The sequence below is a fragment of the Lonchura striata genome, chromosome 10, assembly GCF_050655825.1.
Source record: "Lonchura striata isolate lonStrDom1 chromosome 10, ASM5065582v1, whole genome shotgun sequence".
NCBI classification, from domain to species: domain Eukaryota; kingdom Metazoa; phylum Chordata; class Aves; order Passeriformes; family Estrildidae; genus Lonchura; species Lonchura striata.
In genome coordinates this window covers 24,682,274-24,709,526 of record NC_140712.1, presented here as the reverse complement: position 1 = coordinate 24,709,526, position 27,253 = coordinate 24,682,274, and the positions used below count along the sequence as shown (strand labels likewise).

The 27,253-nt window shown below is 49.7% G+C and overlaps 1 protein-coding gene across 1 annotated transcript in view; it reads left to right on the top strand.

The window, feature by feature from the left end:
* CTDSPL2 (CTD small phosphatase like 2) overlaps nt 1-27,253 on the top strand; it is a 30,108-nt gene that overhangs the window by 686 nt on the left and 2,169 nt on the right. The window contains exons 2-12 of the mRNA XM_021541787.4: nt 16,621-16,829; nt 18,313-18,451; nt 19,376-19,525; nt 19,962-20,174; nt 21,638-21,716; nt 21,994-22,105; nt 22,275-22,361; nt 23,572-23,634; nt 24,247-24,326; nt 26,625-26,751; nt 26,984-27,079. Of these exons, the coding sequence (XP_021397462.3) occupies nt 16,638-16,829; nt 18,313-18,451; nt 19,376-19,525; nt 19,962-20,174; nt 21,638-21,716; nt 21,994-22,105; nt 22,275-22,361; nt 23,572-23,634; nt 24,247-24,326; nt 26,625-26,751; nt 26,984-27,079 (1,338 nt within the window). The 5' untranslated portion in view covers nt 16,621-16,637. The remainder of the gene's footprint in view (nt 1-16,620; nt 16,830-18,312; nt 18,452-19,375; nt 19,526-19,961; nt 20,175-21,637; nt 21,717-21,993; nt 22,106-22,274; nt 22,362-23,571; nt 23,635-24,246; nt 24,327-26,624; nt 26,752-26,983; nt 27,080-27,253) is intronic.

Here is a 27,253-nt window from a genome sequence, read left to right as displayed (position 1 = left end):
TGGGAAGGCGGCGGAAGGAATTAGCGAGCCGCATACCACATTGATTATCTGCTCGCTCGGTGTTACTGGAGAGCACCGCACGAGCCTGTTGCTCAATTTTATGGTACTTAAGAGCGCTCGAGAGGACAAGTCTGGCTGTTTGTGTGAGGCTGTTCGGGTGAGCTCGAGCCTACGTCTGTCCAGGGCACTTCGTTCTCTGCGGTGACAGTTGTGATGCTGTTTCTGGTCCCAAGCCTGTTGTTTCTGGGAGGGATTTTCCATCGCCTTCCAGATGCTCATGGTGCGCTTCTAAAAGTAATTTCGAGTTTGTCGTTTTTGTCTTAGCCTTTGTTGACATGTTTCCACTGTTAAGAGTAGCCCGTGAGGAAGATCTCTAAGTGTAACTACTACTCTGTTGCCTTGGGCAAGCGACAACCTCTTTTGCCGTTTCTCCACGAGTAAAATGGGGATAATAATACCTTGGAGAGTTGTTACAAGAAGTAGTTAATGTTTGTAGAAGACTTAAAAGACCTAAGTGTTATTAATTAAGCCCCATGACACATTAAGGTAAGAGTTAGCGAGCCAGGTTTGCACATGGATGAACTGAGGCAGGAAGAGATTATGATTTAGCCAGAGTAACGTCCTGGATCTGTGACAATAGCAGAAAACAAGTTGTAACTACTTCATGCTGTAGGCACAAGGGAGCCGTTCTGGATAACAGATAGGATTCCAAGATACTTGCCCCTCCCTCGCCCCCCCTCCCAATTTCAGGCTTTTCTACTTTAGGAGGTTCTGCCCGTGTGACTTCCAGTTGACTGGATAGCTCCAAGGACACTTATGGCTTGCCCACTTAAAAGTGTTTCAGCAGTTTTCATAACAAGATATATGTTCTAGGATGCTAGCCAAATCCTGACTGAAATTCCATGAAACATTCTCCTCTTTTCCCCTGAAAACATCGTGTGGAACTCAGTTTTGATCCTGTTCCAGTCAGTGCAGTGTGCAGTAAAGCTGACATTCCTGTTCCATCAAAGTTCTTTATTAAAGAAAAATTCCCCTGTCAGTCTGCCCTGGAGATTGAACGGGACAGTTGGGCCGTTTCTCTACGGATGTAAACATTCCACATATGCTGGGGCCATACATGCATTTCATAATTGAAAGGTGATTTTCCATCCCCAGCCTAGCACCACCAGTGTTGGTGACTCCCTTCCAGGGTGGCAATTCCCCAGCACGAGGATGTGACACTGGCAGAGGCTCAGGAGCATTAAGCAGTTAAAAAACCAGACAAAGTTGTCAGGATTCAAAAGGAAACTGAGGCTTCACCATCCCAAGTTTTACCATACTGCATTGGTTTTTCTTTGATCTCGTGCAATGCCGTGAGGTTGACGCCAACAGAAATCGTGTTTGCAGGAGACTTTGGGAATCACATATGTTCTTTTGACAGATTTCTATGCACATATTTCCCTCCTGTGGAACAAACTTCCACAGGTGTAAGGAGAAGAACAACTTGGGGCACTTGCACATTTTTGTAAAAACCATTCTGAAAGTCAGGCTGAACTATTTTGGCAAGAACTTGCAAGAGAAGCTTGAGCAGGGGGATTGCACAAGAGAAACTCCAGAATTCCCTTCTTACCTCAGCCATTCTGGGAGTCTGTAAAACCATGATGCATGAAGTAGGGCTGGAATTTGACATAAATTTTAAATTCCTGTGTATTTCTAGACGTGTGTATGCTCTGAGAGGAGCTTGAGACTTCCTGCTCTTTGGGACAGTGCCTTGGGGCTCCAGAGCATCACTGTGATCATTTCAGGATCACAGCTGGATAAGTAATCCCAGAACCCTGAAAGTGCCTTTTCCAGGTTATGGGTGTGCAGCTGTGCCCTGTCCAAACCCTGCCCAGGTTCTGCCCCAGCCGTGTGCCTTCAGCCTGCTCTCCCTGGGGAAGCAGTTCTGATGGGTGGTGGGTTTTGGTAGAGTCTCTGCAGGACCACTGAGATGATCCCACATTTAAAGGCTGCCCCTCGCACACGCTCCCTCTGTGGCTGCATCCTTGTTCCCTAATTCCTGGGGAGTGTTCTTCTCCACAAGTGCCTTTCTCATTCCTCACTGACAGTAGATCAGATGTGGTGATCCTTGCTCCTCAGAGCCCAGAAAGTAAAGGACCAAGTCTGAATGAAATCCCTTCATTTGCTGGCCCCTGAGTCGCTGTCACCATCTCCTGTGTATTTTAAAGAGCAGATTGGTTTTTGTCTGTTTTATGTGAAAAGTTCCTGGGGTTCTGCTCACAGCTCTGGGGTTCCCAGCACAGGAGGGACATGGACCTGTTGGAGGGAGTCCAGGGGAGACCACCAAGGTGATCAGGAGGATGGAGCAGCTCTGCTGTGGGGGAAGCCTGGCGGAATTGGGATTGTTCAGCCTGGAGAAGAGAGGCAGCCTTCAGGGTGATGTCACTGTGGCCTTCCAGGACCTGAAGGAGCCGGCCAGAAAGATGGAGAGAGACCCTTTACAAGGGTCTGGAGTGACAGGACACAGGGAATGGCTTCCCACTGCCAGAGGACAGGGTTAGATGGGATATTGGGAAGGAATTCCTCCCTTTGAGGGTGGGCAAACCCTGGCACAGGGTGCCCAGAGCAGCTGTGGCTGCCCCTGGATCCCTGGCAGTGCCCAGGCCAGGCTGGATGGGGATGGAGCAGCCTGGGACAGTGGGAGGTGTCCCTGTCCTGGCAGGGGGTGGAACAGAATCAGCTTTAAGGTCCCTCCCAACCCAAACCATTCTACGATTTTGTGATTTGATGTTCGTACATCCCAGCTAAGTCTTCAGAAAATGCAAATACGCACCACAAGTGCAGAGCTGATTAATCACATCCATGATGGGTTGTGATTTTCAGGGGGCAGACTGTTCAAATGGAATCATTGCTGGCATCCTGGGAGGGAGGAACGAGCTCTCAGCAGCTGGTTTAAGAGGAGCTCTCCCAGCAGGATGTGGCAGTGCCAGCCCTACGGAGGGCTCTGTCCCGGGGGAATTCCCTGGAGTGCCACGGAGCTGCAGTGAGGTGCAGCTCTTCCGATTGCTTCAGAGGAACTCACGTACAGCCGGGTGCTTGAGAGCCTACCTGACATGTTGTTTACATGTTGAGATGCCTAGATGGCCATTATTTAGTGTTTTAGAAAAATAAATATTTGACATTCACAGATGAAGACATTTTCAATAGCACTTGAAAAATTAAGTGGGAAATCATCCACATCTAAAGCAATCAGCTCAGGGGTTGGGTCGGAGCTTCCCAGTTGGCAGTCCTAACTTTTTCTAAATAAATTATTTCCCAATCAGATCAGTTTCAGTAATTACTTTGATTAAGGTGCTCTTAACTTCTTAAATGATAAGTTCTCTCATCATATCCTGCGATCCAAGGAAAACCCTTGTCAGGACAATCTGCTGTAAGAAAACAGGAGCTGAGCATCAGCCTGCAGTGCGCTTCCACCTCTGCCAGCACTGCAGGATCCATGTGGGATCTGAGGAGATACAGCCTTTGCTGCCTCAGTTTCCCTGTCTGATGGGTCAGTGTTTTGGTAATCCCAGGATCTGTGGCCAAGCCCAGGGGGAGGAAATGTGCAGCTGCTGGTGGACAGGATCAGCTCAGCAGCACTTGATCTCTGCTCTGTTGGGACATTCAAAATACAGCTCCCCATTCAGAGTCCAGCCCCATCAGTCAGAGTTCTGTGCATCCTGCTAAAAATAACCCTAAAGCCAACATTTAGGAAGTGCCTGTGCTGCATTAGATCCAGCAAGGATCCACTGCCCACCAAGTGATGCTTCTGCTGGAGTTACATAGGAAAGAGATGATGGAAATAGAAGTTATTCCTAACAGTCCTAACCTGCCTGAATTCAGAATTCGTTTTTGGTGGCTGAGGAGTCTAGTTAGGATGCATGAAACACCTCTAGTTCTGTGTCCATAGTATTTAGTGTAGCAGTATAATTTTAAGTATGATACTGTCATGAAAATAAGTTTAACTAAAAGGAGCTGTTAACTTCACAGCATCTGGAAAATAAGCTATGGATAGTTACTTAAGTATGGACACTTACTTAAAGGAGCAGAGGTACAAAAAATATATCCTGCTAGTCATTGCTAATATTCCAGATATAAGTAGGAGAAAAGAATCTAGGACTCTAAAGCATTTGGATTAGAATTTACCTGTAAATTAATTACCTTATATGTATAAACAAGAGTGTTGTTAGCAGCAGAATAGGGCCAGGCAGCTGATGCTGCAGGGCTCATTAGCATCCTCAAAGCCTCACAGGGAAGGCAGGGATCCTGTCCTTATTTAGGCTGTGTTTGGGAGTAGCTAATTTAAGTTAATAAAGTAGCAGGAACTCTGATCAAATCAGAGCAGTTGTTCTGAGCAGTTTGGCCTGTGCTGCACCAGTTCAGTCTAAATCATAACTCAGTTTACCCTAGGCCATTCTAACCCACGATTGCTTTGATTTACCCTGTACTTTAGGAGGTGCTAATTAGTGGAAGGGAGGTAATTCAATCTCAGGCTGAGGCTGTACCACAAGGGCTTCCCTGGCCCACAGCAGCAGCCTGGTTAGTGGGAGCCCCACACGGGTTCCTTGGCTGCCCGTGCCCTCCGGGAGCCTCTCAGCCTGGCTGGCTTAGTGGGGAGAAGCAGCATTTCCCTTCCCTTCCCTTCCCTTCCCTTCCCTTCCCTTCCCTCCCCTCCCCTTCCCTTCCCTCCCCTTCCCTCCCCTCCCCTTCCCTTCCCTTCCCTTCCCTTCCCTTCCCTTCCCTTCCCTTCCCTTCCCTTCCCTTCCCTTCCCTTCCCTTCCCTTCCCTTCCCTTCCCTTCCCTTCCCTTCCCTTCCCTTCCCTTCCCTTCCCTTCCCTTCCCTTCCCTTCCCTTCCCTTCCCTTCCCTTCCCTCCCCTCCCCTCCCCTCCCCTCCCCTCCCCTCCCCTCTCCCCACAGCCGGGGCTGTCTCGGGGGGCTGCAGGCTTGGACCCAGCCTAGCAGAGCTTTCCTGGCCTAGGCAGAGCTTTGGGCTGCTGTGTGCTGGGCTCGGCACGGGGGGGCTGCAGTGCTGGGGCACAGCTCCGTGTTCCGTGGCCTGAGCTGGGACTGCAGCCAGCCCGTGGCTCCCTCCAGCTCGCCCTTCCCTGCTTCCCTCCGGGCGCTGCTGCGTGTGGAGCGTGCACTGCTCCAGGAAGGAGGGGGATCCTGCCGAGGTGACAGCTAGGACCTGTCCTTCATCCTTGCTTCATCCTCCAGTTCCCCTTCCAGGGGATGTGACACCCCCTGAGCGCTCCTCTTCCCTCCCCATGCTGGAAGCTTCTCTGTTTTACCTCCCTGGGGGAGCTCATGTGGGGCAGGAGGCTTCTTTTTATATGGAACAGTGCTCTGGGCTGCTGGGTGATGCCTGGTACCCAATTCCAGTCCATCACCTGGGAGGGGAATCCTGCAGGTGTGGGATGTGCCCCATCACCTGGAGTGGGAATCCTGCAGGTGTGGGATGTGCCCCATCACCTGGGAGGGGAATCCTACAGGTGTGGGATGTGCCCCATCACCTGGGAGAGGAATCCTACAGGTGTGGGATGTGCCCCATCACCTGGAATGGGAATCCTGCAGGTGTGGGATGTGCCCCATCACCTGGGAGGGGGATCCTGCAGGTGTGGGATGTGCCCCATCACCTGGAATGGGAATCCTGCAGGTGTGGGATGTGCCCCATCACCTGGAGGGGAATCCTGCAGGTGTGGGATGTACCCCATCACCTGGGATGGGAATCCTGCAGGTGTGGGATGTGCCCCATCACCTGGAGGGGAATCCTGCAGGTGTGGGATGTGCCCCATCACCTGGAGGGGAATCCTACAGGTGTGGGATGTGCCCCATCACCTGGAATGGGAATCCTACAGGTGTGGGATGTGCCCCATCACCTGGAGGGGAATCCTACAGGTGTGGGATGTGCCCCATCACCTGGGATGGGAATCCTGCAGGTGTGGGATGTGCCCCATCACCTGGAGGGGAATCCTACAGCTGCAGGCTGAGCTCCTGCTCCAGGCAGTGTGGGATCTGGGATGTGCCCCATCACCTGGAGGGGAATCCTACAGGTGTGGGGTGTGCCCCATCACCTGGAGGGGAATCCTACAGGTGTGGGATGTGCCCCATCACCTGGAATGGGAATCCTACAGGTGTGGGATGTGCCCCATCACCTGGAGGGGAATCCTACAGGTATGGGATGTGCCCCATCACCTGGAGGGGAATCCTACAGCTGCAGGCTGAGCTCCTGCTCCGGGCAGTGTGGGATGTGGGATGTGCCCCAGCCCCGAGCCAGGAGCAGCTGGGGAACCGTGGGTGATGGTCAGGAGCTCAGAAGGGAAAGCAGAGAGGGAGAGGCAGCTCCTTGTGAGCTCCGTGGGCAACACTTCTGGCCTGGGGCTTGCCAAAGCAAGGCAGAGTGTGAACTGAAGGTTTAAGGTTTGTTTTCAGAGGGGGAAAACGGTATGCAAAAAGTAAAGGAAGTGTTTAATAAGTAGCAGGAATATTTACAAGAATGTTCTTGGTACTTGCAGGCATTGTGAATGTGGGATTTAACTACAGTATATTTGATTGAATTACCTACCTCAGTTTGTCTGACACCTTGAGCTCCTGTCAAGACCAAGCAGTTGTAGTTAAATCAATTTAAATACAATTGGAAAAGCTTGTTTATTTTGCTTATCAGGCCAGAAATTATAAAGATTACAGGAGAAAATAAAGTTAGTGTAATCTTGATGCTTTTATGTTCTTAAAGATTTGGAAGAAACTTCTGAGGACTTCATTGTAGCTAAAATAATATTCCTAAAAAACTGTAATTACTGGGTTTAGAGTCCTTTAGTTTTGTGTTGATTAGGGACTATGAAGCTCATTGGTATTTTTAAGAGAAAGGTCTTTGGGAGCTCAGTTGGAAAAATGGGCTGCAGAGATCCAGGTTCAGGTGAAGAGGTGTCAGACTTAATTGTTAGGTGTAATTACCCTGTTGGACTTATTTGAAGATAATTCTCTTTTGATAGTAGATTGGTTTATTATATACCTGAAAAGGTTTGATAATGTTCCATCTCCGAGATTAATAGTTAATATAGAAATATCCTAAGTCAGTTAACGTAAGAGGGTTCCAAACCATGAAATAGTTTAAGGTTAGAAAATAAACATTTGTCTTTGGTGGTATGTGCTTTCCAAAGGAAAAAGCCATTTTGAGAGGGTTTCTCTGCTCTTTGTCACTCGAGGGGTTTCTGTTCCCTGCTGGGGGGGCTGAGGTGTGAGCAGGGTGTGCAGCTGCTGCTGTGCCATTTCCTGGGAATTCCAGAGGCTCCGTGCCTGCTGTTTGGGGGAATTTTGGGCTAAGGGCTCCTTCCTTCCCTAGTTTGGGTTTGGTTGTGCACTGAAGTGGATGTGTGAGAACTCCCCGCTGCTCTCGGGTCCCTCGGGGCACTGTGGGGTCTGAGGTGACCCCAGACCTGAGATGGGGCTGGGGGTGACCCCAGAACTGGGATGGGACTGGAGGTGACCCCAGACCTGGGATGGGACTGGAGGTGACCCCAGACCTGAGATGGGGCTGGAGGTGACCCCAGACCTGGGATGGGGCTGGAGGTGACCCCAGACCTGGGATGGGGCTGGGGTGACCCCAGAACTGGGGATGAGCTGGGGTGACCCCAGACCTGGGATGGGGCTGGGGGTGACCCCAGACCTGGGATGGGGCTGGAGGTGACCCCAGACCTGGGGATGAGCTGGGGTGACCCCAGACCTGGGATGGGGTTGGGGTGACCCCAGACCTGGGATGGGGCTGGAGGTGACCGCAGGCCTGGGATGGGACTGGAGGTGACCCCACAACTGGGATGGGGCTGGAGGTGACCCCAGACCTGGGAGGGGGCTGGAGGTGACCCCAGAACTGGGGATGAGCTGGGGTGACCCCAGACCTGGGATGGGGTTGGGGTGACCCCAGACCTGGGGAGGGGCTGGGGTGACCCCAGAACTGGGATGGGGCTGGAGGTGACCCCAGGCCTGGGATGGGGCTGGAGGTGACCCCAGACCTGAGATGGGGCTGGACGTGACCCCAGACCTGGGATGGGGCTGGAGGTGACCGCAGGCCTGGGATGGGGCTGGAGGTGACCCCAGGCCTGGGATGGGACTGGAGGTGACCCCAGGCCTGGGATGGGGCTGGAGGTGACCTCAGACCTGGGATGGAGCTGGAGGTGACCTCAGACCTGGGATGGAGCTGGAGGTGACCCCAGACCTGGGAGGGGGCTGGAGGTGACCCCAGGCCTGGGATGGGGCTGGAGGTGACCCCAGACCTGAGATGGGGCTGGAGGTGACCCCAGGCCTGGGATGGGGCTGGAGGTGACCCCAGGCCTGGGATGGGACTGGAGGTGACCCCAGACTGGGGTGTCAGAATGGGGTTTCCAGGTGTTGCTCAGCTCTGCTCCCTCCCTGCTCCTGTACTGAGCTCTGCAATGGGTGCTTGTTTAAACTCAGCTGGGTGGCCTTTGCTCACCCTCTGTGCTCAGAGAGAGTTAAACAACACTCATTTCTGGTTTAGAACTTACATGATCCCAAAAGGATGAAGCAAGGAATTTCTTTCCTACTTTAATGTGCCCGTTTTTAAATATTCCAGAGGGGGCTAAGCAAGGAAGCAAGGTGGATGTGTCTGTGTGTAAGGACTGAGCCGTGGCCATCTTCTGCTGACTCAGGATGCTTGAAGGGTCTGTCTTACCTACAGAGGTCTGAATTTTCAGAAACCTTGAGGGAATTGAGTATATTTAAAATTCCTGTTCCTCTGTGACGTTGGGTCGATGCTGGTCCATGGGCCCTGCATTTCCCAGGGAGGACTGACAGACACACAGACAGATGCAATTGGGTAAGCCTCATTTCCTCTAGGGAAAGCTGATCAGTGATGCTGTGCTGAAGGACAGAGCCCATCAGAGAGTGCAGGGAGCAAATGAAGCCCGTGCTGTGAGTGTCCTTTCCCGTGCCAGGAGTTCCAAGTTTTATTCCCGTGTGGAAACACTCCCACCTGAAGTCATGGCTTGCTGGAGGCTCAGGACAAAGGAGCTGCAGGGCTGAGGGGCCTGGAAGGGATGAGGGGAAAGGAGGAATGGGAATGAGAAAACATTCCTTTCACCTCCAGCAAAACATTTCTACTCTCCCACAATTTTGCTGAGTTGTTCCTTCGGCACTGCTGGGGAGAAGTGATGTGTGCTCTGTCATATACCACACGGCACAGAGGTGGCAGCTAACCTTTTTCAAGGGTTTCTTTGATATTTTAGTTAACGTGCATGAAATCTGTTATTTAAATTAACTCAGGTTTCCTCAGTGTCTGGAAAATGTTCCCAAATTCTAGTGTAGCTAGAAATTGTAGGTGCAGGTGCAGAGCCCCCTTTCCCCAGCTCAAAAAGCCCCTCAGACAGAAACTCCCAAAGCAAGGCAGGAGCCAAACACCATCTCCTCACTCAGCAGAGCAATCCCCCGGCCGTTTGCAGAGCCACTGTGCCACTTCACAGCCAGAAAGTTCTCATTTCATTACACATTGTGCACTTCAGAGCGACAGAGATGCATTAGACCAGCCTGGAGGTGATCATCTTGTGAAAGAAATCAGTGAAATTCAGCCTGAAATCTGGAAACATTTCAGTGTGGATGCAGGGCAGGTTTACCCTAAAAATTTCTGTTGTCATTGGTAGCTTGTGCTTATTATACTTTGTATTATTCGAATATTGAGCAGAAACTTCCTATCACTTTCCATTGAGTAGGCAACAAGGTTTGTTGTTTTGGTTTTCTTTTTTTGTTTTTTTCCTTGTGGATTTCTCATCCAAAATAAAACAGGGAGTAAAAAAATAGAATGAAAATAAAATCTATAAAATAGCTTCATTGTGATGGAATCAGACAGGTCCCTGAAATTCATTTCAGGCAAGTTTTTGAGACTGGATAAATTTCAAGTTCATCATGTCTCAATATTATATTTTAAGGGTAAACACATAATATCACTCACAAGTGAGTACAGCTGTTAAACCTTTAGAACTTCTTTTCATGTCAGTTTTAACTCAGGTACATGCACAAATTAATCTCAGATTTGCAATTTTGTAAGAATGAAGTTTTCCATGCAGGAAAGAAGCCAGGATGGGCTGTGAAAGAGTCAGGATTTCAGCATGTATTCATGAGGGAAAATGATTCGTTTAAACTTTGTCTGGACACTGAGTAATATGAATCCTGACTGTGCTGGAATTTTCCCCATTTTAACAACACAGTTGGTTGATTTTTTTTGTTTTAAATCGGGGAAGCCAGGTGCGAGGAGAGCATGGAAGCAGCCCCATGCAAAGGGAGAGCAGAGTTTAACCTCTTGTGAAAGGTTCTGAAGGTGTTTGCCAGGGCAATGAGAATCATATTATCATTTAAAGAGTCTTTATCCTGCAATAAAAATAGTCTGCTATTTTTAAGGCCAAAGGAGCAGCCAGAGCCCTTATCTGTCCCTTTGGAAGATACAACCTGACAGGGTCCTGTGGGATTCGTGATTGTGGCTGTGATCCCCGGGAGGATTCAGGTGGAGTGGAGCAGGATTAGGTTTTCTGAAGTTCAGCAAAAGGCAGCTCTGCTGCTGTGCACACCGTGCAGAAATTCCTAGATTCTCCTCAAAACCCAGGAGTTACTCCACGGCTCCCACAGTCCAGCATAGACTTACTCAAGTTTATTCATCTGCTTGTTTCTGTTGTTTTTTAATGAAAGAGGTAACTGGTGGGGTGACTGGACAATTAGCCCAAGTGACTGCTCGGGATTGTTTTGTGTTCAGAGCACATCCCGGAAGGTCTGCTCAGGAAGCGTTTGCAACCTGGCCGTGCCACGGCCTGGAGCAGGGACTTGACTTCCATAAATAGGCTCCCTGTGTGCCTGGCAGCGTGGATTAAATGTCCAGAGAGCCTGAGGACAGCTGCTCCCTCCCAGATCCCAACAGCAGCCTGCTGGCTCTGGGAATCTGTTCCTGCTCGTCCGAAACTCCGGCACCGCAAACTTCCCTCTCCAGCCTCTCAGTGAGCCCCACAAGGTCTGGAGGTGACTCCTGTGGAGTCTCAGGAGCCCCACAAGGTCTGGAGGTGACTCCTGTGGAGTCTCAGGAGCCCCACAAGGTCTGGAGGTGACTCCTGTGGAGTCTCAGGAGCCCCACAAGGTCTGGAGGTGATTCCTGTGGAGTCTCAGGAGCCCCACAAGGTCTGGAGGTGATTCCTGTGGAGTCTCAGGAGCCCACAAGGTCTGGAGGTGACTCCTGTGGAGTCTCAGGAGCCCACAAGGTCTGGAGGTGACTCCTGTGGAGTCTCAGGAGCCCCACAAGGTCTGGAGGTGACTCCTGTGGAGTCTCAGGAGCCCCACAAGGTCTGGAGGTGATTCCTGTGGAGTCTCAGGAGCCCCACAAGGTCTGGAGGTGATTCCTGTGGAGTCTCAGAAGCCCCACAAGGTCTGGAGATGACTCCTGTGGAGTTGTCACCTTGGCAGCACCAGAGGCTGGAATGGGCTCTTCTTTCTGCAGCAGGTGTTGGGGTTCTGCTCAAGGTTTGCTGTCCCATGCTTACCCCACTTCTCCAAGTTTCCTCCTCCTTTCGTGTGACACAAACTGGAAAGCCTGAATTAATTACCAGCGTGTGCCCTCAGTGCAAAGAGAAAAATATCTTGGCTGGGAGGGAATAAACTTTCAGTTCCAAACGCATTTGGTATAATCAAAACAAAGCCTCACTTGCAAAGCAATGGCAAAACAGAAATATGATGGCTAGAGCAGAAAAATAAAGCAACAAATGATGTATTTTCTGTTGAGGCCAATTGTAAAATGCTGCCATCCTTCTTTGGCAAAATCACCCTAAGGATGGGGTTGTTTTAGGGGCAATACTCAAACTTTGGGAGAATAGAAGTGAGCACAAGGTCCTGAGGGATCAGGGTTTGAACAGGGCAACTGAAGAGCAGGGATTTCAAGCAGGATTTAGTTTCAGATGGAAATTATTTGGTGCCTTGGAAGGTGGGGAGGAGCAGAAAATGGGCTTTCAGTGAAACAGGGAGAATTTAGAGGTGCCTTTGATAGTTGTAATTCCTTGCTGTTGTTTTGATGGAACTCGTGGTTGCTTTATACATTTATCCAGATTTCATAACCCAGCACCAACATCTGAGTAGTACATATTGGGTGATTTGATATTTTAATAAATCGGTGCCTTTTTATTTTGCTTTCACCTGCTCCAGAGTAGCATCACTTCCAGACTGCTTTGAGTCAGGCTTTCCTGGTTTATTGCTCTCTCAGTTCTGCAGTGGCAGAAAAACACGCCTAAAGATTGGAGAAGAGTGACAAGTAGTGCAGTACATTGGAAAATATGGAATACATCTGCTGAGTGACATAAAATGGCTGTAATTTTCTAGGGAAGGAGAAAAAGTTGGTTAAGAATGGCCAAGAGTCACTGAAGGGGCAGAGTCTCTGGATGTTGAGCTAACAAAGAGTATTTTGTTGGGGTGTGTGAAGGGCTTTGGGGGGCACGCCGCGGTGCAGCCCGGGCTGCTGTGTGCCCACAGCCCTGCCCCGTGTCCCCCCTTCCCCTGGGGCCCAGCCCGGGCTCCGGGCCCCTGAAGCATCCCAGCACCCAGGGGTGGATGCCAGCAGCTCTGGAGCACACCTCCTCCTGGGGCTGCTGCTCACCCTGAAATGCGGGTCGCATCGCAGCCTTGAACGTGCTGACAGACACCTCTGGCAGGACTTGTCTGCAGGGAAACTGGGCAAAATATCTGCTCTTGGTTCCTCAGGGGTCTGCCTGGGGATCCAGCAGTGCCTGAGAGAAGCACACACATCTCAGCAGGGAGGTGTGTGCCAGCCGGGCTGGCAGGGACAGGGACACCGACCCTGCCACTCCCTGCGTTCCAAACCCCTCAGCTGTCACAGCTGTGAAATGTGGGGACAGGTCACAGCTTTGTGCAGTTGGTCACGTCTCCATCTTTATTTACACCACGTGTTGGTGCTCAAAATTTATAAATTGTTGAAAAATTGACTTTCTTGGCTTTGCGTAAAAAGTGTTCCAAGAAAAGCCCCAGATAAATAAATAGAAGCTTTTCACCTCCCGAGTTGCTGTCACCAAAGTCACACTCCAGACATGTTCAAATTGTCTGAATGCTCTGGAGCTGCTGTGGTGTGGAGGCTTGGGATAGATTGATTTCTGTGGTGGCAGTTCAGTGTTATTCCTGAGTGCCAAACTGAATGGAGAAATTTTTCAACACCAGAGTTTGGAATTTTCTTGTCACTTATCTCTTCCTATTGTTCTTCACCATTGTTCTTTTACCATCTTCAACCTTTTCCTGTTTCAGAAAACCCTAAACCCTGTAATTAGATGTGCCTCACCTAATTTTCCTTTTAATAGTTTGGGGGACAGTAGAGAAAACAGCAGCGTCATATGTGGTGGGAAATAAACCATCCCTAAGTGCAGATTCCGTGGAGGTGTTCTCTCAGTTTGAAATGTGAGTCATTCATAGGAATTTCTTTCCTGTAAGTACAGTGTGCCTGGGCCACGGAATAACAACAATATTCTCAAGGTAGGGAGCCTGACACTTGGTGTGTGTGGACTCGGGAAAATGGAATTTATGGTAGCCATGGCTCCTTCAGCTGATGCTTTTTAAGAGCTCCTACATTTTCTTTTCCTGTCCCACAAGTTGTTGAGTGGATATTCCTTTTAGTCCTTCTTTGCATGTAATTCTCTCTTGAAGAACAAGGTTTTCCCCTTTTTCCCCCCACTCTTTCTGGGTTCACTGCAAGTGTAGAAGTAACTGGAGGGAGAAGGGGTTTTGGGAGTGGATTTTCCTGAGCCAGGCTCCCTGCCACAGTGGAGGTGGCAGTGCCAACCTGGGCTCAGGTCCTTGGTCAGCCCGTCAGGGGTGGCACGTGCTGGGGAAATCCAAATCCTGCAGCTCTGAGGAAGGAAATTCTCTGACTTGTTTAGACTTGATTATTTTGACTGCGTTAAGTTTTGTAGCCTGGTTCAGGAAAGAAGCACGACTATAATTCAATAAAAGCTCTCCTGCCAACTGGATGCAGGGCTAGGAGAGCAAGCTGCTGTCTCTGAGAGGATTGTAGGTACCTGTTGCTAAGTCCATTAGAGATATTTATAACCCCAGGCTTGATACCCAGCATGTGCAGCGAGCCAAAGGAGTCCCTGGCAGGGCTGCACTGAGGAGCTGAGCGTTTCCCTGCTGCATAAATGTGTACTCACCACTGACAAGTATTTAATTGGTTCATCTTCTGTCTGACTGATAACTTGCTTCAGTTCTAGAAAAATCAGGCAACTTATACTATAGCAAATTTGAAGTAATATATTTTCACTCCCATATTGGAATTTCACTAGTGTCTGTCTCCTTTCCATGTTTTGCAGTTTTAATTCCTTTTTACACACATTTGTCTCGTGGTCAATACAGCAGCGTGGTCATAGGCCCAGGGCACTGCTGGGACACCTCCAGTGCTGGGGAGGGAATGGAGCCCCAGGAGGGGCTGAGGAGCTGGGAAGGGGCTCAGCCTGCAGAAAAGGGGGATCAGGGGGACCCTGTGGCTCTGCACAGCTCCTGGGACGTGGGGCAGCGGTGGCCTTGCAGTGCTGGGGACAGTTGGACTGAGCTGGCCACTGATGGAAGTGCTGAGCATGGACCTGTGCAAAATGACAGCCGCGTTTGCTGGCAGTGAGTATTCCATGCAGTAATTCTGTGTAACATCACGTTCCACCCTTAGCAATACCCACAGAGCACTTTCCTTGCTAAGCCTGACAGCAGTGGCAGTACCTGGGTCATTCCTCGTTAGCTGCAGCTCAGTGTGAGACTGAGGCTTGCCTGGGAGCAAACACAGCTGTGTAACAGGTTTTCAAAAACATGATCAGTATTTCCCTGTCTGTGACTCATCCCAGTGCCACCGTTGCCTTTTCCTGAGCAACATACCTGTTGTGACATTACTTACATGTTAAATGTTGCAGATTGTTTATTCTGTCTCTGCAGCAATCAGATCTACACTAAATGGACTCCAGAAAGGAAACTTTCGTGTTAAATGCTGTATTTATTCTGTCTGTGCAGCAATCAGACCTACACTAAATGGACTCTAGAAAGGCAAGGCACTGATTCCTGTAGTGATAAGCATACAATTTCTTTAAAAACCTGGTTTTTGTCATTACTTCAGCTAGGAAAGGCAAATTACTTTATTTCCAATATTTCTGTGCATTACAGCTCAGATGGATTTCTTGCTACTTCATTTTTCTTCTCTTGATCCAGCATAAGCCTGATTTTAAGCACGAGGAGTCCCCGTCAAAGCAGCCCAGCTCCAGGCAGCTGCAGAGGACACGTCCCCAGCCCAGAGAACAGTGACATTGAGGCTCGGTGTGACAACACCAGCAGCCCACTTGGAGGCTGGAGATAAATGGGATGCATTCCCTGGAATGCTCTTTCACTCTGCTTTAATGAATACTGCCCTTGCATGAGTGTTCCCAAGGTCTGGTGTGATTCCCAGACTCAGCTGCACCAAAGCTCACTTTGGGTTCCTGTCCTCACCCACTCTGGGTGCACAGGCTCCTGCTTCCTTCTGTGGGCACTCGACAGGAATTTAGATTTAGGTCTCATCTCAAGTTTAATGTGGAGACTTGCAGTGAAGCATTTGGAGGAGCAGAGAGAGGAAAGAGCTTCCTGGGTCAGGGGCTGGTGTGATTTGGGGCTGGAGACAACAGGCAGCCTACAATCAGTGCTTTCATCAGGACAGGTGCCACCCTGCTGGTTGACAAGGTGTGATTGTTCTCAGGTTGGACTCGATGACCTGAGAGGTGCTTTCCACCCTAGGTAGCTCTGTCATGCTGAGCAGGATGGGCTTTCCTGCCTGCCCCAGCTGGAGGGCTGAGCCAGGCTCAGTGATGTGCTGGGTGCTGAGCCAGGGACATACAGTGTCTGTGATGTGCTGGGTGCTGTACCCCTGGGTGTGCTGGGTGCTGAGCCAGGCTTAGTGATGTGCTGGGTGCTGTACCCCTGGGTGTGCTGAGTGCTGTACCCCTGGGTGTGCTGGGTGCTGTGCCCTGGGTGTACTGGGTGCTGTACCCCTGGGTGTGCTGGGTGCTGCACCCCTGGGTGTGCTGGGTGCTGCACCCCTGGGTGTACTGCGTGCTGTGCCCTGGGTGTGCTGGGTGCTGTGCCCTGGGTGTACTGGGTGCTGTGCCCTGGGTGTGCTGGGTGCTGTACCCCTGGGGGTGCTGGGTGCTGTACCCCTGGGTGTGCTGGCTGCTGTACCCCTGGGGGTGCTGGGTGCTGTACCCCTGGGGGTGCTGGGTGCTGTACCCCTGGGGGTGCTGGGTGCTGTGCCCTGGGTGTGCTGGGTGCTGGGTGCTGTGCCCTGGGGGTGCTGGGTGCTGTGCCCTGGGGTTGCTGGGTGCTGTGCCCTGGGGGTGCTGGGTGCTGGGTGCTGTGCCCTGGGGGTGCTGGGTGCTGCAGCCATGCCCACGTTCCATGGTTTGTCCCCTGGCAGCGTGGTGCTCTCCCTGAGCACACAGCTCTGTGCTGGAGCGCGCCGGGAGCGCCGCCAGCCGCGCATCCCCCATCAGACTCGGGAGCTGCAGCTGTGGCACGTTTCCTCAGCGAGGGATTGCTGCTTTTCCCTTCAGCTTTCCATGTGGTACCCATGAAGATGAGGCTGAGGACACGGAAAGCCTCCCAGCAGTCCAACCAGCTCCACACGCAGCGGGCGCTGCGGGCCAAGCGGAAACACTCGGAGGTGGAGGAGCCCTTACCTGGCGGCGGGGGAAAGCCACCCAAAAATGAGACGGGCCTCTTGTCTTCGATCAAAAAGTTCATTAAAGGAAGCACACCCAAGGTACGCTGCCTGCAGGCCCCTGCTTTGCTTTCAAGCGGGTCAGAATCACCTCAGGTTTGATTGAAAACCAGTCCTGTTAAGAATTAATCATGTGGTGGAAGCAAAACGTAAAGAGTTGGAAGGCAACAAGTGCCTGTGAGTTGTGTCAGCTAAAGCAGACTTTGAAACCTTCAGGAGTCGATTGTAGGTGTATTTAACAGTCCAATAAGTCACAGGCTTTATTGCCTGGTGTTCCTTTGTGAAAATGTCAAATAAATTCAGTACATTCTTAATTTCTATTTTAAGGATTCCTTGGATCCAGATTCAAGGAATTACCAGTATTAACAACTTACAAAAGCCAGTCTGTAAGCATTAATTTCTTGACTATTTCTGGCAATTTTATTTAAAATTGTTTAGGAGTCATTTAATCAATGAAGGTCAAACCTCACAAATCCAAGTGCCATGGAATTGATGCAACTGCTCAGGGATTCCTGCAGTGAGCACTTCCTTGCTTGGAGCATCACATCCAGATCCAGATTTTGGTGGGGAAAACCATGATATTTCATGTCTTGGTGCAGCTAGAAAGCTGAGCTTTACTGGTCTGCACATGTGAACACCTGTGGCATGTGCTGCATGGACATTTGAAGCTGAAAAAAATATATATACAAACACATACATATATATTAAAAAATATATATATATATATAAACTTTGATAGACTGAATGTAACCTTGGAATTCCTTCAAAAACTGGCTTTTTTTCTCTAGATGGAGGCCAGTTAAAAACCCCACATCATCCATCTCAGCCGTTCAGATACTGCCATTATGTAACTGCAGATTCAAGAGTATCCAGGAAGTCAGAACTAATTTACAATGTATCCCAGATCAGCTCTGTGATAAATAAAAATCTGATAAAATTTCAACATTTTATCGACTTGTCATAGGTGTTTTGGGGGAAAAGGGTAAGAAACCTACCATAAACGTGTGCCTGCACATACAGCCATGCACAGAAGATGTGCAAAACTGTTTGATTCTGTCTCATTCCCATGAGTGCTGCAGTCACTTATTCCCAGGTAAGGAGAATCCTTGGATTTTTCACAGCTCAGTTTTGCCCTGTACTGATACAGATTGTCACACTGGATATTGTTGGGCAGTTCACCTCCTGTGTATTTAGCAGGCAGAGAAACCAAGTTTCAGGTAATTTTAGTTGCTTTGTCTCTGCCTTTCCCAGCCTCTGCAGCACTGGAATATTTATAGATTGGCTGTAAAGGCAATTTTTCTACTACAGCAGCTCCATGTAGAGTTTTTATTCCCCATACTTAGTCTTAGTTTAAACTGATGTAAAATCCCAGCTGGCCAGACACTTGTTGCACGCTCTGCACCTGGAGGTGGAGCAGCAAAGGGATCTTTGGTGAACTTTCTCCAGGAAGTGACACTCTCTGGTCTGCTCCATGGGAAAAGGCGCTGCTCAGCACGTTGGTTTTTCCCCTCTTTTCTGTTTTAAGGAAGAAAGAGAAAATCCCCCCAAGAGGAGTCGGATTGAGCGGGATATCGACAACAACTTGATCACCTCCACCCCGCAGACGGGAGAGAAGCCCAACAAGCAGCTCTCGCGCGTGCGGCGGAAAAGTCAGCTCAACGGAGGTTGGTGATGCCCCCGCTTCCCTGCAGGCTGGGGGGGCTCTGCCATCCCCCAGCCCTGCCTCCCCCAGCCGGGGCTGCAGCAGGGCAGGTCACTGGGCTCTGCCTGGCTTCAGGGCTGATCACAGCAGAACGGGATTTCCAGCGCTGTGGGCAGCACTTCCATCCCCCAGACGCTCCCACTGTGTCTCTGTGAGAGCAGTGTGGGTCAGCAGCAGCTGCTTTGGAGCTAATTTAACTTTTTTTGTTGTTTTTAGTTATTATTCGGAAAGTCCCATAATCATTTGATTTAGCTCTTCTCCCGCTTTCTCACAAATAAAAGGGAAACGTGACCTCCCAGCTCCTGACATTGTGGAAGTAAGCAGGTGTCCTTAGATGCTGAGAGCACTGGTCAGACACAGGCAGGTTTCTGTCAGTTGTGGGATGGGGATTTGAGCTGTGGCATGAGAGATCACCCTTGTTATGTGTCAGCTCTGGAACATGGGTGTTCATTGAATTCTGTCCTTTGTGATAACAGCTGGCAATCCTTTCCCTTCGAGGTGTGTCTGTGCCCCTGTGTGTGTGTGGAGAGGAGCAGGGCTGGGCTCTGGAGCAGCTGAGGCTCAGCCAGGGAGCTGGGACCCTTTCTCGTGCCTCCCTCTAGTGGAGTCCTGGCACTGGCAGCTCCGGGGCTGCCTCCGCCAAATCACAATTTCCACCTGTGTGTTTGTGTGAGCAGATTTCTGTGTGTCTGGAGAGAAGCTTCTGGGCCTGCTGAGAATGGACATTTTGGGTTTATGCTGGTAGAAAGTTACTGACTCTCATGGACCCAGCTGGGCCTTGAACAAGAGTACACCTCTAGAGAGCAAATGCTGACCGTAAAGGAGCATAGGCACCTGAAACCCAGCTGGGTGGGTGGTGTTAAAACTCGTATTTTTTCTTTTCCAGAAGCTGGAAGTTATGAGATGACGAACCAACACGTAAAGCAAAATGGAAAATTGGAAGATAACCCCACCACAGGCAGTCCCCCACGAACAACGTTATTGGGAACCATATTTTCTCCTGTTTTCAATTTTTTTTCACCAGCAAATAAAAATGGTGAGTATTATTCAAAAGGCAAATAGCTTAAAGCTGAGTGTGAAAATAAATTTTTGTATGAAATAGCTGCTTTGAGTGACGGTACACTTTTCATGCTGGTTTACAAACTAAGAGTTACTGCTGCCAGGCAAAAAGGCTTCTTCATTCTTGGGTGGGTTGATGGTTAATGAAAGAAGTTTAGGAGCATTAGAGCATTTCTTTCATAGGTGTATTTAGTGGTGCACTTTTCAGTAAAAAAATAAGGAGAAGGAAAAAAAAAGGGATTACATTTCTTGTCTCAGACATGTTTTAGAGTCATTGTCTTGGCCTTCAGTTTGTTCTTGTTTTTGTGGCACGAATCCGTGCAGATATCTGATTATTCCGAGGCTGTGTGTGGGGCTGGGAAGGAGCCGAGCAGTGGCGGGGCTCAGCCTGAGGGTTTGGAAATGTCCCTCAGGAACGTCGGGCTCCGACTCGCCGGGCCAGGCCGTGGAGGCCGAGGAGATCGTGAAGCAGCTGGACATGGAGCAGGTGGACGAGATCACCACGAGCACGGCCACGTCCACCAACGGCGCCGCCTTCCCCGCGCCCGGCGCGCAGGGCCGGGCCCTCAACAACGGCCTGGGCGACCCTGAGGAGCCGGGCGACCGCGACCTGCCCCCGCTCACGGGTAAGGGACGAGGGACGGGCATCGGGGCATCGGCGGCAGGGAGAGCAGTGGGGCAGCGCCTCAGCTGGGAGTCCTGCCCCCCTTCCCTTGGGTAAGGGATGGGACAGGGAAAGGGTGATATGGGGGCAGCGCCTCAGCTGGGAGTCCTGTCCCCCCTTCCCTTGGGTAAGGGACAGCACAGGGACTGTGTGTGGGACAGGGAAAGGTGGTGTGGGAGCGGCATCACAGCTGGGACTCGTGTTCCACCTTTGGGTGAGGGATGGGACAGGGAAAGGGTGACATGGGGGGCAGCACCTCAGCAGGGACTCGTGTTCCACCTTCCCTTGGGTAAGGGATGGGACAGGGAAAGGGTGATATGGGGGCAGCACCTCAGCTGGGAGTCCTGTCCCCCTTCCCTTGGGTAAGGGATGGGACAGGGAAAGGGTGATATGGGGGCAGCGCCTCAGCTGGGAGTCCTGCCCCCCTTCCCTTGGGTAAGGGACAGCACAGGGACTGTGTGTGGGACAGGGAAAGGTGGTGTGGGAGTGGCATCACAGCTGGGACTCGTGTTCCACCTTTGGGTGAGGGATGGGACAGGGAAAGGGTGACATGGGGGGCAGCACCTCAGCTGGGACTCGTGTTCCACCTTCCCTTGGGTAAGGGACAGGGACTGTGCCAGGGGACAGGGAAAGGTGATCTTGGGGGGCAACATCTCAGCTGAGAGTCCTGTCCCACCTTTGGGTGAGGGACAGCACAGGGACCGTGTGGGGGACAGGGAAAGGTGATATGGGGGCAGCATCTCAGCAGGGACTCCTGTCCCTCCTTTGGGTCAGGGATGGCACAGGGACCATGTGTGGGACAGGGAAAGGCTGATCCCAGGGAATCCAGCTCCTTGGCAGGGTCTCTGATTCCACCTTCCCTTGGGGTGTACAAACGGTGTTAATACTGGATTTATGGTTGGTAGGCAAATCTGGTTTAGGCACCAAAGACACAGTTTTGGCAGGACTTAACTATTCCTGCTAACTCAGGTGGCCTCATAACTCTTCTTCCCATGGAAGCAGAGATTCCAGAGGAAAGAAATTATTATTAACACTGAGCTTGCACACTCTGGACTTGCTGATCTCCAAAGAGAAATTGGCTACATTTTGATGTCTTCTATTAGAACAACATGGTAAATGAGAAACACACAGATCCTCCATTCATTTTCCATATTTTCTTCAGAAGACAACATCTTGTTTTGACAAAAATTCAGCTTCTGTGTGCATGGGCAGCATCAAATCCTGAACTAAGCCCTCCCCAGAGCTCCAGGCTCTGGTGGATGAGCAGCTTTTGAGCAGGGGAGGTGGGGCTGGAGGGAGCTTTGCCACTGTTCTCCTCCCTCGTTCTCGAGTGCAAATTGTCCCTTTAAAGAACTGCACTAATAAGACCAGCTCTTGTGGTTTTTTGTTTTATTTTTTGTTTTGGTCATTTTCGTTGAATTTCAGCACCAGTATCTCCAGACAGTGGCTACTCATCAGCTCACGCAGAAGCCACCTATGAAGAGGACTGGGAAGTCTTTGATCCGTAAGTGCCAGTGTTTCTACTGGAAATAATAAATTAATCATATGGGATGTAAATTAATCATTTGGAATTAAGATGCTTCTATTTAAATTGGATCATTTTCATGTTACGATAATGAACTCCAAAAGCTCTGAGCTTAAAAAAATATGTGTATGCTCATGTGGGGTTTATTTCAGTTTAAAATACTTTTTTGTGCCTTAAATATTTCAAATATTAAGTTGGGCTACAGCATTACACTTCAGTAATGTACGTTTTTACAGCAAAATCTGTATATTTTCAGATACTATTTCATCAAACATGTCCCCCCACTAACAGAAGAGCAGCTGAACAGGAAGCCAGCTCTCCCACTGAAAACCAGAAGCACACCAGAGTTCTCATTAGTTCTAGACTTGGTAAATATCTTTATAAACACAAACCAGAGCAGGGGGATGGAGCATTTCCCTTATTTTGTTCATTGTGGAAATCAGTTGTGCTTGCTTTAAACAGAAACTGTTGAATGTTGAATGTTTTCTACATTGTTTTTCACACGCTTTTCTTTCTTTCATGTAACTTTTTCTCTAGGATGAAACATTAGTGCACTGTAGTCTAAACGAATTAGAAGATGCTGCACTCACTTTTCCAGTTCTTTTTCAAGATGTCATTTACCAGGTAAACAGAGAAAACCCAACTTTTTGATTTTGTTTTGTGGGAATCCTGGCTGTGTGCAGTTGTTCTCAGCTTGTTTGAAGAGGGTGAAGCAGCAGCCTGGCATTTTGCACCTGCCTGGTGATAAACTGCAGGTGTCAGATCTGGCAGGGAATTTTCTGTTCACTGAAGCTGTTCCCTTTGCAGCTCCTCCCCGTGAGCCCAAATCCTCTGCTGGACTCAGAGGGAGGCAGAGCCCTCCTGGCTGGGACCTCCTGTGGCTCCACAGTTCCTTGCAGGGAATGGTTCCTCTGTGTGTGCAGTTCTGTGCGGGTGGTGGTTGAGTTTATTGAAGTATAGAAACAGCTGAGGCCTTTTTTAAATCAGTCTGACATCCCCAGGCTCAGGTAATTGTTAGTGGTTATTAAGAAGAGGATTTATTTCTTGTATCCAGGGCTTGAACTGGTGCTGCCCTGCTGGTGAGAGCCAAGTCAGGGTGTTTGGTCAAATTTAATTTTTAACGTAGAGATTGTCCAATTTCTGCATTTTAGTCACTTTTTCCCTAATTCCATCCATCAGAACGTTGAGGCTGATGTCAGTGTGTTACTGCTCCCTCTGAGCTGCTCAGGCTGGGAGCTGCTGGAGCATTGCTGGGGTGCTGTTACACAGGAGGCTGAGCCCTGCTGTGTGTGTGTGTGTGTGTGTGTCTGTGTGTCTGTGTGTCTGTGTGTCTGTGTGTGTGTCTGTGTGTTGTCTGTGTGTGTGTGTGTCTGTGTGTGTGTGTCTGTGTGTCTGTGTGTGTGCGTGTGTGCTTGTGTGCTGCTGAGCCTGGGTGTGGGCTGCGAGGTGGCAGTGCCCGTGCTGTGCAGTGCCCGTGCCCTTTTGGGGTCTCCCTGTCCCTTTTGGGGTGTCCCTGTCCTTTTGGAATCTCCCTGACACTTTTGGGATATCCCTGACCCTTTTAGGATATCCCTGTCCCTTTGCAGTCCCGGTGCAGTGCCCGTGCTGCTGCAGTGCCCGTGCAGCTGCAATGCCCGTGCTGTGCAGTGCCCACGCTGTGCCCATGCTGTGCAGTGCCCACGCTGTGCCCGTGCAGCTGCAGTGCTGTGCAGTGCCCACGCTGTGCCCATGCTGTGCAGTGCCCACGCTGTGCCCGTGCAGCTGCAGTGCTGTGCAGTGCCCACGCTGTGCCCGTGCAGCTGCAGTGCCCGTTGCTGAGCCCCTCTCTCTGCAGGTGTACGTCCGGCTAAGGCCGTTCTTCCGAGAGTTCCTGGAGCGCATGTCTCAGATCTACGAGGTAAAGCTGCCACAATCCCTTCTCCCTTTGTCACTTTTCTGCTGTCAGACCCTTACTCCTCACACTAAACAGCAGTTTATCAGATCAAACCCTTTTCTAACCCAAAAATAAAACAGCTAAAAAAAACTTTTAAAACTTTTATTCTATTCTCAATCTCATATAAAAAGTAAAAGAATACAAATATAATTCACACCATTACAGTCAAAACTCAACTGTTTCCTAATTACAATAAACTATAAGCATTCCTTAACCTATCAACTTTACCCACACCATGCTATAAATACCTTACAACCAATCATCTAATATTACCCCTCATAAATCTTGTTACAATACATCTTTCATAATTCTGGTTCTCCAAAATATCTAATCTTATTTACAAAGCCACCTTTTAAAACTTATTTCTAATTCCATTTCTCTCTCAACAATATCTATCTTATTGCATAACATTTCTAAGTCAACATTTCTTCATACAAATACACACTATAAGAACCTTCTATCAAAGTTTAATTTTTTTTTTTCTACAAATTCCCACAACCACCTTTGAATTTCATTTTTAAATTGTATCCACTTCCTTGTACCTCCAGTGGTGACTTTTTCCCCTCCAATCCCCAGATCATTCTGTTTACTGCTTCTAAGAAGGTGTATGCAGACAAGTTGTTGAACATCCTGGACCCCAAAAAGCAGCTGGTCAGGTAAAACCAGAACAAATGTCATGAGCAAACTGAGTCCTGTGCCTGCCCACTTGTGCAGTGTGTCCCTGACTGATCCCTTGGGGGTTTGCCTGGGCTAAGAGAGGGAGAAAAATGGCCTGAAGTGATGGAATTGGTGCCTTGTGATAAAATAGCCCCAGACCAAAACCCCTGTTCAGTCTCTCTTAGGTTGGCTCATGGGAAATGACCTCTTGGGGATCAAAAATGTGCTCTGGAATACACACTGCAAAGAAATGAAATTAAATAAGTTCCTGATTACTTTTAAACTTCACTTAATAACTTCAGTTATTTATTATAAATTGTGGCTTGTATAGCTTTTACAATCAGCATGCTTTTCATTCTCATTCAATCACAAACTCATTTGTCTGTTGGTTTTGTATTGGAGCTGGTTTGGTTTTTCATTTCTCAGTAGTGAGCTTTGTTGGGAAGTCTTTGGCCTTTCCAGTTCCTTAGGGCAGAAGGAAATTCAGGGGTGGGATTCTGTCACTCTCACTGGCAGGGGAGTTGTACCTGGCAGTGCTGGCCCCAAATTGGTTTCTGCTCGGGGGTTTCCTGAGGGAAAAGGAAAGCCAGGGAAGCCCTCCCTGGTGGTGCCAGCCCGAGGATGGTGCCCAGGAGGGCACTGGCACTCCAGAACACCCTGTGGGGCTGTGCCCACGTGTCACACCTTCCTCCAGACACCTGCAGAGGTGCAGGGCTGCGACTGCTGCTGGCACAGGGCAGAGCCACGCACAAGCAGCAGGCAGGGGCTGGGACCTGCAGGCTGCTGCTGTGCTGCTGCTGTGCTGCTGCTGTGCTGCTGCTGTGCTGCTGCTGTGCTGCTGCTGTGCTGCTGCTGCTGGCTGGGCCCCGCTCTGCCAGCAGCCCCAGGTGCCTGTCAGGCCCCACTCGTGTGACTCACACTCTATATATAAATGCAGCAGCTCCTTTCCCTCCATGGCAACGTGGGGAGCTCGGCTCCTGCCTGGAATCAGGCACGCTGTGTGCAGCTCGGAGCTCTGCATTTAAACACACAGGCAGCCTGCAAGGGGCTGCTCTGCACCGGGGCGGGCGGCACCAAGTCTGCCTGCTTCACAGTCTGTAGATCTGTGGAGCTGCCAGGAATGGGAGATTTGTTCCTGCTGGGTGTTCAGTCAGAGTCCTTTTAGTCAGTCCGTCCATCCATCCATCCATCCATCCATCCATCCATCCATCCATCATCCATCCATCCATCCATCCATCCATCCATCATCCATCCATCCATCATCCATCCATCCAGCATCCATCCATCCAGCATCCATCCATCATCCATCCATCCATCCATCCATCCATCATCCATCCAGCATCCATCCATCATCCATCCATCATCCATCCATCCATCCATCATCCATCCATCCATCCATCATCCATCCATCCATCCATCCATCATCCATCCATCATCCATCCATCCATCCATCCATCATCCATCCATCCATCATCCATCCATCATCCATCATCCATCCATCATCCATCCATCCATCATCCATCCATCCATCATCCATCCATCCATCCATCCATCATCCATCCATCATCCATCCATCATCCATCCATCCATCCATCCATCATCCATCCATCATCCATCCATCATCCATCCATCCATCATCCATCCATCCATCATCCATCCATCATCCATCCATCATCCATCCATCCATCCATCCATCATCCATCCATCCATCCATCCATCCATCCATCCATCCATCCATTCATCCATTCCTTCTGTCATGAATTACACAGGAGCAGGCTGAAGGTGAGGGAAGGAGCTGGTGGGATATTTTGGCCTTTTTTTTTTGAGGCTTTTTTTTTGAGGTGTAACAACTGAAATAGGTTAATTGCCAGCAGAGGTGTAACAGGAAAGGAAACACTCCTTGTGACACCTCGTGTTCTGGCATGAGGTGGCACGGGGAGGCCCCGTTCTTTATTCTGGGACAGAATAAAGGGATAATAAACCAAATAAACTGGCTCTGTGCAGCACCTGGGGCTTGGCACATCCTTGGGGTGTTCTTGGGTCCCTTTGTTGGCCTGGCTGGGAAAGGGGTCAGAAAGAAGAGCCTGAATAAGTACAGACACCCACCCCTGTGTTAGTGCAAAATCACCTGATCTGGGCATTTTACCCATAAAAAGCTCTAAAGAAAGCAGAAAAGGGGCACAATTCTCTAACAGGAGATGGGAAGAGGAAAAAACTGGATAATGCTTGGCAAAGCTGTGTGCTCCTGGTGCAGTGTGGCTGTTGTCCTTGGTCTCAGTGCTTTCCTTTAATGGCAGGCATCGACTCTTCCGTGAGCATTGTGTGTGTGTACAAGGGAATTACATCAAGGATTTAAACATCCTGGGCAGAGACCTCTCCAAAACCATCATCATCGACAATTCACCGCAAGCCTTTGCTTACCAGGTGAGGGGCTGGGGCAGGAGACACCTCAGGGGGCAGAACTTCCTGAGAGGCACAGGGAAATGTAAATTTGGGACTTTGTATTGAAGCCTGCAAACCAAACTGTGGGAATAATACTCAGGAATCTCTAACTTGGAAACGTTTTTTCCCCCAATTGCTATTTCACAAGTCTTATCTGTAGATAAATTAAATATAAATTGTGTGTTGATGATTTTTTTTCATATTTTAACTTCAGCTTTCCAATGGAATTCCTATAGAAAGCTGGTTCATGGATAAAAATGATAATGAACTCCTAAAGTTGATTCCATTTCTGGAGAAACTAGTAGAGCTGGTAAGTGCTTTCGTGGCTTTTCCCAGAACTGTCAGTGAGTCCCTTTGATATTTTCACCTATTGTCAAGGGTTTCTGAGTCACTGGGGTTGAGGCTGCTGAAGATCCAGGGACGTGCTCGCACGGCAGAAGGGGCTTGTCTCTGCTGAGTGTGCTGAAAACGCAGGGCTGTGGGA